A 12,485-nucleotide genomic window follows, 5' to 3' on the forward strand; every position below is an offset into this window, starting at 1 on the left:
TTTGTCTGGAAAGACGAGGAGGTGGAGTTGCATGTTTGTCTTATGATGACCGGCACAGTCTACCGTGATAAGTCACAGCACAGCACCCACAGGAGCACTACCAATATCCTGAGCCCTTGCAGCCCTTGCAGCCCTTGCAGCCCTTCAGCCGCTGCTTGAGAGTGAGAGGCTGCGGGCAGAGGAGGCTGAAGCAGACCCTCCTCTGCCCGCTGGCTGCTGTCTCTCTCTTTCTCTTCATCCACAACGTTGGAGCCTACACTGGCTTAAATGAATAGCCTACATATGGTCATCGACCTATAACAGCCTTATCCACATTGTTGAAATAATTTAAATATTGAGTGATTCAATCTTTTAGATAACAGGAGCCTATGATTTATGTAGCCCACTCCGTAACAACAGACTACCTGGATGCATTTTTCTCATCTCTCTCCACCCCACTGTCTTCAGACTTGTGTGTTTTTACTCTTTAGACGGTAACGCGACGGTGGAGCATTTTTAAGATTTCCACTCTGAAGGGCTGTTTCACTTTTTTGCATTTTTAAGCTGTATAAACAAAAGGCACATCCGATAAAATATTTTGTCGTTTTCACCCGCGAGCGTCATCGTGTAAACAGGGCCTTATGCTACAGGGATGTCTTCAACAAACTCTTGATAATGACTGCATTAATCATCATTTCCATAAGGTAAAAGAATAACTGAGCTGTGCTTTAAACTGTCTCTCTGCTACTAACAAACATTGCTCTATCTGTACACTTCTTAACTTTTTTGTCACCTTTTCTACCCATTTCTTATATTCAGTTGTTCTTTAAGTAACGCGCACTTTATTAGTTACGTATAATACTATACTGTGTTATTTACTTGTGTAAGGATTTCATTGTGTGTGAATTGTTGACACAATGTTAGAAAAGTACAACTGTTTGGCCTGATTGGGTCAACTATGGGTCTCAGCTGTTCTCAGTTGCTTGTTTGAAGCATTTGATACATTGAAGACATTGTATGTGATTATTTGCATGTGCAAATTATTTGTATAAGTGGGTATTATGGCTATATTGAAATTACCTTAACTTGGGTTTTAAAGTTGTTACAAAACACAATCATGAGTTACTTCAACTTGGAAGTTGAGTTGAGATAAGAAAGGTTTTAAAGTCATCACAATGTATTATGAGCTACTGCAATTTTGAGTTAGGTTGAGATAAGTAAGGCTTTAAAGTTACCTTAATTTATTGTTGTGAGTTACCGCAACTTGGAGTTAAGTTAAGCACATTTAAAATTTAGAGTTGGACCAACTCAGAAGCAAAACTTAAAAAGTTTAAAATTGTAAGTTGTGTCAACTTTTTATTTTTTATGGTGTAGAGCCAGGGAGGGAAACTTGCCAGCAAGGGTCTGGTGGCAGGGTCTTGACCCATGGGAGCCTGTCGGGCACAGCCTGAAAGAAAGACATGGAGCCACTGCCCTGTGAGCCCACCACTAGCAGGGATAGCCATTGAGTGTATTGCCAGCTGTACAACAGGCAAAGGGGGGGGCCTACTGAGCTGACCCCCAGCATTGCAGTCTCTAGGGACATGGAAAATCACCTCTCTGGTGGGTGAGAAACTAAAGCTAGTGCGGGAGGTGGAACAGTACCAACTAGAAATAGTTGGCACCACCTCTATGAATCGCAGTGGGTCTGGAACCACAATCCTGTTGAGGGGCTGGACTATTCATCCCCCCCACACTCTTTATGCCCTTGGTCTGATTTGGCATTGTTGCTGGTGTGATCCCATCGCAAGATGGTTTCTAGCTTAATAATCACCTATTGCTGCATTCCTAGGATGAAGTTAAACCTATATTCATTGTAAGCAATACTACACAAACCAGTTTATTAAATGGTATTGATATTGTTATCAATTATGCGGATATCTCAATTACAGTTACCCTCTGATGAAGTAATGTAATCTGACATTGCTAGGGCACATTTCTTTATTTACACTTTTGCCATACACCTTTCTCCAAAAGGACCACAGTGATTGACATAACATTTCTTAGCTTTATTGGGTCATTATTAATGTTTTCTAATCATCAAATGTTCATATAATTGTAAATGATCAAATACATTTTATAATCAAATCAACAACAGTAATAACTTAATCAGCAGTAGTACTCAAAATATGAATAAATGATTCTTGATTGAAATATCTTAATTAAATTGACTTGTTCACATGACCATCAAATATTCAAAACACCATTCAACTTTTAAAGATCATTTTGCAGTGACACTACCATGTAATACATACAGCACATGTAGTTAATATTACATAGATTAATATTTCAGTTCAACAGTAAATCACCCAGTTGTATATTTGCCAGGTTATTAGGTTTACCTAGCTAATTCTATTTATATCACCAAAGTTAGACCAAATATTAGAAACACCTATCTGTGTAACACAATGGAACAAACTACAGCCTCCAAAATGACCATAAAGTGGATATCCTTATGTTTTTTTTTAGTGTTGTTCATACAAAAGCACTTACTTGCATTATATTGCATTAGTTTTAGCTATGTAGACCTAATAGCTGGTAACTGAGTATAAAATGTAACTCTTCCTCAAACTGTAAATTCTCAGTTGTTCCCCATTGGTAAGTTGATTCCAAGGATTGTGATGCCTAAGCAAAGAAAAAGAGACTGGGCAGCTCTGTTAGACAAAGACACAACAGCTACCGCAGTTGGACTGGGGCTATTGGTGGTTGCTTGTGGGCTGCTGGTGGCTGTTGGTGTTGTTTTCAGGATGCTGTAGAAACAGGAGGCTACATTACCCACTCCATCCACAACCAGCAGCTCTACATCAGGCGAACAGCAAGATGCATTGTAGGAAACCAGCGTTATGTTCTCGTTACCAGCAGCCAGGCTGGTGTTCAAGGTCCCGTTGCCCTGTCTGAGGCTTAAGCGGTTGACACCTGTCCCTTCAGCCCCATCAGTCACCTGAACAGAGAGCTCCCACATTGATGAGATGCAGTTATCAGAGCAGTTAGACTGCAGGCTGAGCAGCTGACAAACTGGCGAATTGAAATCAGTCACCTATGAGGAAAAAAGGTAAAAGTCAGTTTTACATTAGTTGATTAAACCAATAAACACAATGATATGATATTTATTGAAATGTGATTTGTGATGAGTTACCGTTTTAAGGACAGTGAAACGCAGCACAACATAGTTGGTGTCTGTGCTTCCAGGAGCTACGGCCTCAACAGTCAGGGTGACGACTGTACCAGATGGGGTGTTAGAAGGTGCCGTGAGGTTCACTGTACCATTAGCACTCCCTCCAGTTTCCAGGATTAAATTGGATGGGAAAGTTGAATTAAAACCTTTGTCATTGGTAGCTTGGATGGTGAAGTTTCCTCCTTCACCGTTCGTCATCACAGAGAAGGGAACTGAAAGAGGTGTTCCTGGTACTAAGACGCTGTTTGAATTAGGCTAAAAAAGAAGGGTACAATCTGTATAGTCATATTTAAAAGACTGTGGCATCTTAATAGTAATTTCATAGGTTTTAGATTGATGGATTTTACTTACAGAAGTAACAGTAACAGTAGATGCTCGGATGTTGGTGGATGACTGCCTTTGGAAAATTACTGAGGATGCTCTGGAGGAGCTATTGCTGTTCTGCCCCTTCACAAGCACCACAAACTCCTCTGCTGGTATCCTGTCAAACCGAGCTAAGAAGTCTCCTCCACCCAGAGCCTCCACGCTGCCAGTAACCTCTCCTGACCCAGATGAGGCAACCAGAATGACTTCTGTCACCCTGGCGGAGTCACTCCCAATCACGGTCACAATCAGGCTACCATTAACACCTACAGAAAAAAACAACTACTAAAATAAGCTGAAGTAAATTATGTTACTTGGAATATCACAAAATGTTGTTTCTTTTACCAGATCTGGGACGATTGTTTACAACATCAAAACCTCCAAGTGGGCCCTGCGATTCCTCCAGAAAGTTAAACAGGAAGTCAATGGAACTTTCACCTGCAAATAAAAGAAGCTGAAGGAAGGAAAATCTCCAAACGAGGCCACATGCAGAACAAAGCATTCACATTTTGTCATTTGGATGAACCAGCCCTTTAAGGTAAGGGATAGTTACACCTAAAATAGTCTTTATCCATGACATTCGACTTTAGTGATAACTCCGTTGCCGTTTCACTCTTTCCGGCCGGATGCCCAGTACCTTACGCTTTCTTTGTGTTGGAATTTTAAACTCGATTTATGAGGACTACGGTTGACTGCTCCTCAGATCTCTGCAGGGTAAATCGAGACAGCTAGCAGACTATCTGTCCAATCAGAGTTTTCTGTTGCACGGCTAAAACAAACTTTTAACGTACACATGTTCCACCAAAACAAATTCCTTCCAGAGGCTATTTTGCCAAGGACTCCTTCCAGATGCTATGTCAACTAGTCAGAGCCTCCTCTGCAGCGCTGTGGAGGAAGGTCTGGCAATGTGAGACTTTAACTAAAAAAAAACTAAAAACAGTTATGTGATTCAACCACACAATCATTTTGAGTTCTCACCTACGACCTTCAGAATGTAGGGATTTGTTGACACCATTTTAATTTCCCACTGTCCAGCTTGTGTTTTTAGCTGCAGAGTCATGAAGTTTCCCACTGAGTGGGATGCAGTAATCAATGATCCTGTGGTGTTAGTGCTTTCCTGAGACACACCTAAAAGCAAAGCCATGGCAAGAAATAGAGCACACTGGTTCAAAGGTCATTCATTTCAACAATGAAACATTTCATTGTTCAGGATCAAGAATTTTCTAATACGTGGCTTTACAATACCCCTTCTATGCCAATACACCACGATGGCATACTATTTTCCCTTAAAATTACTGTCTTTATGTATTTTGTAAACTATTGCTTATTAAAATAACTTAACACCTATAAAATATTTAATCTGCAAAGAAGTATCACCTGAGGGACTGATGAGAATAAAGGTGACAGACCTCCCAGTGATGTAAACTGTGAGGTTTCTTACTGACTCATCAACTGTAAAGGTGAAATTTTCAGCCTTTCCTGGACTCCTGGATGCTTGCACAAGGGTCACCTAGGAGGTTAAATGAAACTGGTGACACAACTGAATTGTTTTGGAACTAAAAAGTCATTGGTAATGGCCAGTGAGAGGGTTAATACCAGAGAGGAGCTGGAGGACTCTGTTATTATGCTTGTAGCCATAAGAAGCTCACTCTTTGTGACTTGAATAGCCAGACCTCCTGAAGCCTGAGCCAGGTCTTTGTACACCTGGGCATCTGAGGTCACCATCCGAATGTTTTGTTGTTCTTGTTCTTGGCTGTCATCACTCCGTTTCCGACGACGAAATCCCAGTATGTTAGTAATCATGAAGTTCACCTGAATAGAAGCAGAAAAGATGGATGAGAATTTGAGGTGTAAAGCCTCCCTCCCTCATAGGGGCTTTAATAATGTTAAAGGTCTTTAACAGTGGTTTATTATTGAAAAAAACAATTTAATTCACAAAACAAAAACAAGATTAGTATATCTTTATTTCCATACATAGTGTAAACTCCGGATATTGTAATGACTGCTTATAATGTCATTCAAAAATCATGATGTAATATTGTGCCAAAAATGCTGAGTTCATGTTCAACTGTGTGTATTACATAAAGGAAACCTTTTTTGTACTCATGTCTTTGTATTGTTGCCTCTATTTGTATGTTGCTTGAATGTGTTTCTTTTTTATCTTTCACTCCTGACTGCATATCAAGTTTCCCATATGGGATAATAAAGTGACTGAATTGAACTGAACTGTTAGCTGCAATGTGATCAAGATAAAGGCCAATGTAACAGTCAATATGTGTACTTTATTATTTCCTAAATTTATCTTAGCAGGCCTATTTCATAATTTTGACATACTGTGTCAAATCTAACAGAATTAATATACTGTAAAAGATATTGGGAAGTTGTGATATATTTTTATTTCCATGTAGCCTACATGCATGCATACAAAAATTGCATTAACAAAAGTGACTAGTATTTTATCATAATGTCATAAGTTCTTATGTTATACTATGCACTTAATATTTTTATTATTTTTCCGTGTTTGGGCTCTTGTTTTTTTTTTTTCCCCCCAATTTTTTTTTCCCTTTTTTTGATTGATTGCTATGAAATGTTAATATAGATCCATGAACTACTCAGAATGAATTGTAAAAACAGGTGATTTTTTAAAAACTTTTCATCCCTATGCACTGCTGTGCCTAAGTACAGCACTCAAAGTGCCTATACACTCTCATGTGAAATATTCCTCTGCAGAAAAGTTTGCACAGAGCCGCAGAGATGGCTTGCAAGGCTTGCAGAGAGCCGTGCCGCATCACCTAAACCAACCGTTGGTGGCAGTCATGCAACTATGTGAACGCTGGCAGTTGGAAAAACAATGTAATCACGGGGGCGGTTCCTGTTATTCCCAGGTAGCATGACCGCAGCAATAGTCGGGATGCGTGTTCTTCTTCTTCTGTTATATTGGCGTTTTGCATAACAACTTGTTGCATGACTGCCACCAACGGTTGGCTGTATCCTAGATCATCAGGTGTGTGAAAACATGGAGGCCACAATAACAAAAGATTTGCTGCTGTTTTCTTATACGAGCATCCAAACAGCATATGGACAGGTGTTTGTTTGTGTTATCTGCAGGACAACCAACGGGAAAGGACACGGATAAGCTGTTTTTTTTTATACATGGGCCTATTTATGAATAATTTGAAACATGTTATGTCTGTGTATGTTTCTTGGCAGAGGCATTTGTCCACAATAAACAGTTTATTGTCATTAAAATATATGTTCAGTGAACCAAAGTCGCCTACATCAAACGTCAGTTGTCAACAACGCGTCACCAACTGGGAAACTTGGTTAGCAAAATCTAGCCCAAGTTTCCCACCTTTGATTCCCACAGGAAGTGATGTAAATGATTTTCCGATGTCCATGAACGCACACGGCAAGTTTTGAGCAACTGCACCACCAAAGCAGGCAGTGTGAGCAATAGGCCTATCCTACGACTGGGAAATGCCGGGGATTGGAGAGCACTGGTACGACTGAAAAGTTTTACATGCTGACCCTGTATGTACCGGACAATAAAAAGAGTCGTTCAAAAAGATTTGTATGTCCATTTTCACCATCACTAAGGTGGACTTGTCCAAACATGTCCGCACCGCCACTTTGCTAGCCCCAAGCGGAGAGTATAAACAGAGCTATGCGTCTGTTTTTTTTTTAGCTGTCCATGTACGTGTCCATTCCGGAGTATAATTGAGCCTTAAGAGTAACTACTTACCACTGATTTGGTTCGCTCTATGAGTGCGATCACTGTGCTTTTCAGGTATAGGTCTTTAGCAGGTGCATCAGTGAAGAGGAAGATCTCAGAATTAGGAGGAGCACCAGTTAAAGCCAGCTAGATGAGGAAAAGAGGAAAGCAATGATACAATAGTTTTACTTTCAACTTTTTCTTATTTTCAAGTTTTGCAGAGACAGATTTTGAAGTAGTCTCAAAGACACCACAGCACCTGAAGCCCCGAAAGACTCAATTCCGGAAGATCTCCTCCACCGGCTGCAGATAGTGCATTAATAGCCCGCTTAAAGACATTTGGGTCTGTAGTCCTTATCAGTGGCCCAAAATCTGGAGTTCAGGTAGAGATAGGAGAAATAAATGATTTGATTCTTCATCTTGTGCTTACGTTCGTTGAGTACTTTATGATTCACAGATACTGTTATTGTTCTTATTGTATTGCTGACATACTGTATATGAACAATTATACAGCACTTGACAGCACATACATATCTGCTGGAGTTAGTCAGGCAGATAAAGAGTAAATTCATAAACTTGATAGAGAAAACATCACTTTACTTCAGTGGAAAAAAGAAACGAGGCCGGATTATAAAGTTCATTTTGGGGCATATGTTCTACCTGGATCATTGAAAGGTACAAGAATGTAAACTGGGGGCTCATCTTCTGTTCCCACTTTAGTGTTAATAATAGAGGAAGTGACGGTCTTCACTGCATCAATGTCATCACCCATGCTTCCTGTTGTGTCGATCACGAAACAAAGAGCTTTACCTTTGGAAATTCCCATCATCCTGACGGTAAGGAGAGAGATAGACATTAAAAAAAGACCTCTAAAACTCTAAACTAAACTAAACCTTGTGTATACAGAACTGAAACATTAAGACTGGGTTTCATACTGTAGGAATGTTTTGTCACCAGCAGCTCCTCGAATGTCCTCTAGTAGCTCACTGGTTGCAGCTATTGCCATATTTGCTGCTGTCATGTGGAGGTATCCGTGGCTGGATCCGAAAGTGTCTTTGTTGATCCCACCTTTAGGTTCGATGTTACTTGTTCGATCAAATCCACCTCCATGGCTGCATTTTCCTGTTTAGCATTAGAAACAGAACAAGAACGAATGTTTTATACAGCTTTAAACATCCATTTTCCTTAGGGAAAAGCCAGGTAAGAGACCATCCACTGCGTCAATGTATGTTTTTAGCCAAGCTAGCAGCATGGCCATAGCGGTCTAGCGATAATGGTCCGTCAGTCGGTGGATCCACAACTTTGTTCCATACTAAAATATCTAGATGGACATTCATAGTGCCCAGAGGAGAACTTTATTAGCTGGAAACATTTTCATAAGTGTCCCAAATGTATACAACATATTAACTCTAGCAAGTTTTGAGCATGCAGTGTGTTCACGCTGGAATATGATAAAATAAAGTATACTTAAAACATGTAGTATCCATACGAAAAATCACCTGATTTTGCAATGCACAAATAAAAAAAGGTGGTGCTCACAGCTGGAAGAAATTAAAACTTGTGGATGGTGGTGAAACTGATCCAGAAACAGTTCAAAAAACAAAAATAACTGGAACATCTCTGTTTAATTGGCAGAGGCACTTCAAAGTTGCAATTATATTGCTTTTGCATGGCACACATTGCATCATTTCCTGTTTTAAACAGTTATGTTGATTTATGTTTATTTATGACTCTTTGATTTTGTAAAGATTTTTTAGAAGACATTTATGTTGAAATAAATACACCTACACAAGTAGTTATTTATCTCGTACATAGGTTTGCCATCTTATGGACATAATGTGCCAAAATAGAGGGACACACCACAAAATCTAGGGCGACAGTCGTTCACCGCCAGCCCAACTTGGACCGACGGACGGCCGACGGTCGCCATGCTGTGTCAGGGCCTATAGACATATGAACTGTCAATTTACATTTACAACCCTAATGACAAACATGCATTTCTGTACTATAAATGAAATACAATTATTAAGGTAGGCAGGAAGATCAAGGTCATTTACCTTTTGGTTTGGTGGAAAAAAAAGGCACAAAATTAAAATATCCCGAGGTAAGTATCTTTTCCCGTAGAATATCATCCAAAATGTTGTTACTGCAGTCGTCACCATTACAGTTGCGACAGGTTGCTCTGCTTTCAGCTGTGGAAAAATTATCATTTTTTATCAGTGTTTTCTTTTGTAAAATTATCTCTCTAATTCTATCATTATCTTTCCTCATCTTTGCTTCTTTTATATATATATATATATATATATATATATATAAAAGAAGCAAATTTGAGATCTTTGGTTCCAACCGCCGTGTCTGTGTGCGACGCAGAAAAGGTGAACGGATGGATTCTACATGTCTGGTTCCCACCGTGAAGCATGGAGGAGGAGGTGTGATGGTGTGGGGGGGCTTTGCTGGTCACACTGTTGGGGATTTATTCAAAATTGAAGGCATACTGAACCAGCATGGCTACCACAGCATCCTGCAGCGACATGCCATCCCATCCGGTTTGCATTTACTTGGACCATCATTTATTTTTCAACAGGACAATGACCCCAAACACACCTCCAGGCTTTGTAAGGGCTATATGACCAAGAAGGAGAGTGATGGAGTGCTGCGCCAGATGACCTGGCCTCCACAGTCACCGGACCTGAACCCAATCGAGATGGTTTGGGATGAGCTGGACCGCAGAGTGAAGGCAAAAGGGCCAACAAGTGCTAAGCATCTCTGGGAACTCCTTCAAGACTGTTGGAAAACCATTTCAGGTGACTACCTCTTGAAGCTCATCAAGAGAATGCCAAGAGTGTGCAAAGCAGTAATCAGAGCAAAGGGTGGCTACTTTGAAGAAACTAGAATATAAGACATGTTTTCAGTTATTTCACACTTTTTTGTTAAGTACATAATTCCACATGTGTTCATTCATAGTTTTGATGCCTTCAGTGAGAATCTACAATGTAAATAGTCATGAAAATAAAGGAAACACATTGAATGAGGTGTGTCCAAACTTTTGGCCAAAATTTTGGCCCTTTTTGGCCTGTACTGTGTATATATATATATATATAATATATTTCCATGTAGTCTAATTGTTGTGCAAATGATAAATGAAGAACTTAATCCTTAAAAATCTCTTTACCTGCTATGTTACCAATGCTGGTTAATGATCTGATCAGATTGGAGTTTGGGAGTTTGTTTCCAATTTCCACCCAGTTACTATGACTGTAGAAATCCTATTATTTAAAAAGGAAGACAGGTTAAATATTTACAACATAATAGCAGCATCGCTCTTACATCTCCTACTACCAAGAGCACTTACCAGAACAAAGCTGTTCTCTTCAATAGCCTGTTAAATAATTAAATAAACTGCAGTGCATACACTTTTGAAATCAACCTGCAAACACTATGGTATTACATTGTTGTGCTGCTTGCTGAACATGAGTGTACGTTTTGAAGTGTAACATTTGTAAGAAACTGTAATGGAAACAAAACAAACAGTAAAAAGTACCTGTAAAGGGTGTAAGATTTTTCCCAGTTGTTCTCTCGCTGCCTCAAAGTTTTCTCGCTTGTTACTGGCCTTCACAGCTGACAATCCGTCTGTGATGATATTCCTTCCCTCTGAAAATGTTTCATCGTCAAAGTGGAAGGGCGGCAGGTAGAAACGAAACATGTCTACTCCACGATTGTTTTCTTGGATTAATTTGATGGCTTTGCAAAAGCTTTTGGATGATTTTGATGCTTCACATGCAGCAGCAACAGCATTAGGAGTCAAAGGCTGTGGACACACACATCATTTATAGTATTAATACTAAATAATATGTATTAATAACACAGGCACTGATCATTTTAAATAAAAACTCTGATATAATTTGGTTAAATTTAATCCTTACAGGAAAAGTGAAGTCTTTGCCCTCAGCCAGGGCCAGAGCACGGCACACCTGCGCAGTGACATTTAAGATCGCTCTCTCAGTGATATCCTCATGAATCAGAGAGTCTCCTCTGAATATGTTAAATAGGTTTATACCAAACCCGAAGGCTCCAGTCTGCAGAAGTAGGAGACACAACGCTGCCAACCCAGACATGGCTATACAACCTGTTAAAGAGATTAAAAAAACTAATTTTACTATTTATCATAGATAAATTGTCAATAGCCAGTCCATAGATTTAACTACAAATCTAACTACAATGAAATGTGTTAGGGTTCTTCATTCATCCCAAGAGGATGAACCCTGAAGATTTTGGTCACCCCTGACCTTTGATCTAGAACCAGTCAGGTTTCCTCTTAATCATAATTTAAAAAAATTAAATTGGTAAAAATACAAAACAAATTGGTAATATGTAATATAAACTTTACAAACAAACCTGGTAAATAGAATTTTTTTGAAAATCTACCAAACATAGTTTGCTCTCAAGCTGACAAACCTTTGCATAGAACTGGATGAAACACACTGAACCATTTTTACTACAACAAAACAAGATTTCCCTCCAGCACTTGAAAAATTAGAGAAGCTCACAAATTATTATAACTTATTATTTCACATTTACACAAAATACACAGAAAAATGTAATTGGCATTTGGTTTTCTGGTCAATTGACGATGAATTTAAAGTTAAGACTACTAAAGGGTAAATGATTTTTTATCAATATGAAAATATAGCTTTTAGGTTAAAGAAAAATGTATGTATAAAAAAAATTACTAATAATGATCAGATATGACTATACTGTACCTTAGGTCTTGATGTTGTCTGGTAGACTATCGTGACGACTTAATTTATAATGCTCAATGTTCAGGGTGGAGTCATTAGTGTGCTGGATGGGTTTGACCTGTGGCCTTGGCATGATAACAACATGAGATACTGGCAATAATAGGGGCTGAGGATAAAGCACTGATCCGTCAATCATTGCAAGCAGAAACATGCAGAACTGGATGCTTAAAAATGTACTGCTCCTTTAAGGTGACAGAGCTTTCTGCTGTGCCTGTTTGAATGCTTTCATTCACTTCTGATAATGACAGATTGTATGAGAAACCTGTTTTTGCAGTTAATGTAATGGTATGTGCTACAGTACAATGAAAGGACTGACAAAGAACAATACTCACATTCCTGGCTACTCGCATATTTCTACAACTGAAAACACCTTTAGAAATTTAGAATTTTAAAACCTCTTATTCAACTGCAAAGAAAA

At 39.1% G+C, this 12,485-nt stretch overlaps 1 protein-coding gene across 1 annotated transcript; it reads right to left on the reverse strand.

Annotated features, from left to right (window-relative positions):
- Window positions 1–1,936: 1,936 nt before the first annotated feature.
- LOC120575645 (von Willebrand factor A domain-containing protein 7-like) lies at window positions 1,937–12,049 on the reverse strand. Its single transcript, XM_039826461.1, has 16 exons — window positions 12,029–12,049; window positions 11,192–11,394; window positions 10,810–11,076; window positions 10,441–10,534; window positions 9,326–9,460; window positions 8,204–8,390; window positions 7,929–8,098; window positions 7,528–7,640; window positions 7,299–7,415; window positions 5,153–5,368; window positions 4,934–5,066; window positions 4,535–4,684; window positions 3,902–3,994; window positions 3,545–3,822; window positions 3,155–3,448; window positions 1,937–3,055 (listed from the first exon to the last, which is right to left on the reverse strand). The coding sequence occupies exons 2-16, from the start codon at window positions 11,381–11,383 to the stop codon at window positions 2,600–2,602; spliced, it is 2,895 nt and encodes a 964-aa protein (XP_039682395.1). The 5' UTR covers window positions 11,384–11,394; window positions 12,029–12,049; the 3' UTR covers window positions 1,937–2,599.
- Between the last annotated feature and the right edge of the window lie 436 nt (window positions 12,050–12,485).

Source organism: Perca fluviatilis, chromosome 16 (assembly GCF_010015445.1).
Source record: "Perca fluviatilis chromosome 16, GENO_Pfluv_1.0, whole genome shotgun sequence".
Taxonomy (NCBI): Eukaryota; Metazoa; Chordata; class Actinopteri; order Perciformes; family Percidae; genus Perca; species Perca fluviatilis.

Bases quoted from the DNA above. Each gene is read 5' to 3' on its own strand.
- LOC120575645 (XM_039826461.1), bottom strand. From the start codon at position 11,383: ATGTCTGGGTTGGCAGCGTTGTGTCTCCTACTTCTGCAGACTGGAGCC. The intron at 5,369-7,298 runs GTAAGTAGTTAC...GCTTCTATTCAG, and splicing joins TAGAGCGAACCAAATCAGTG to GTGAACTTCATGATTACTAA. The intron at 3,823-3,901 runs GTAAAAGAAACA...TTTTTTCTGTAG, and splicing joins AAACAATCGTCCCAGATCTG to GTGTTAATGGTAGCCTGATT.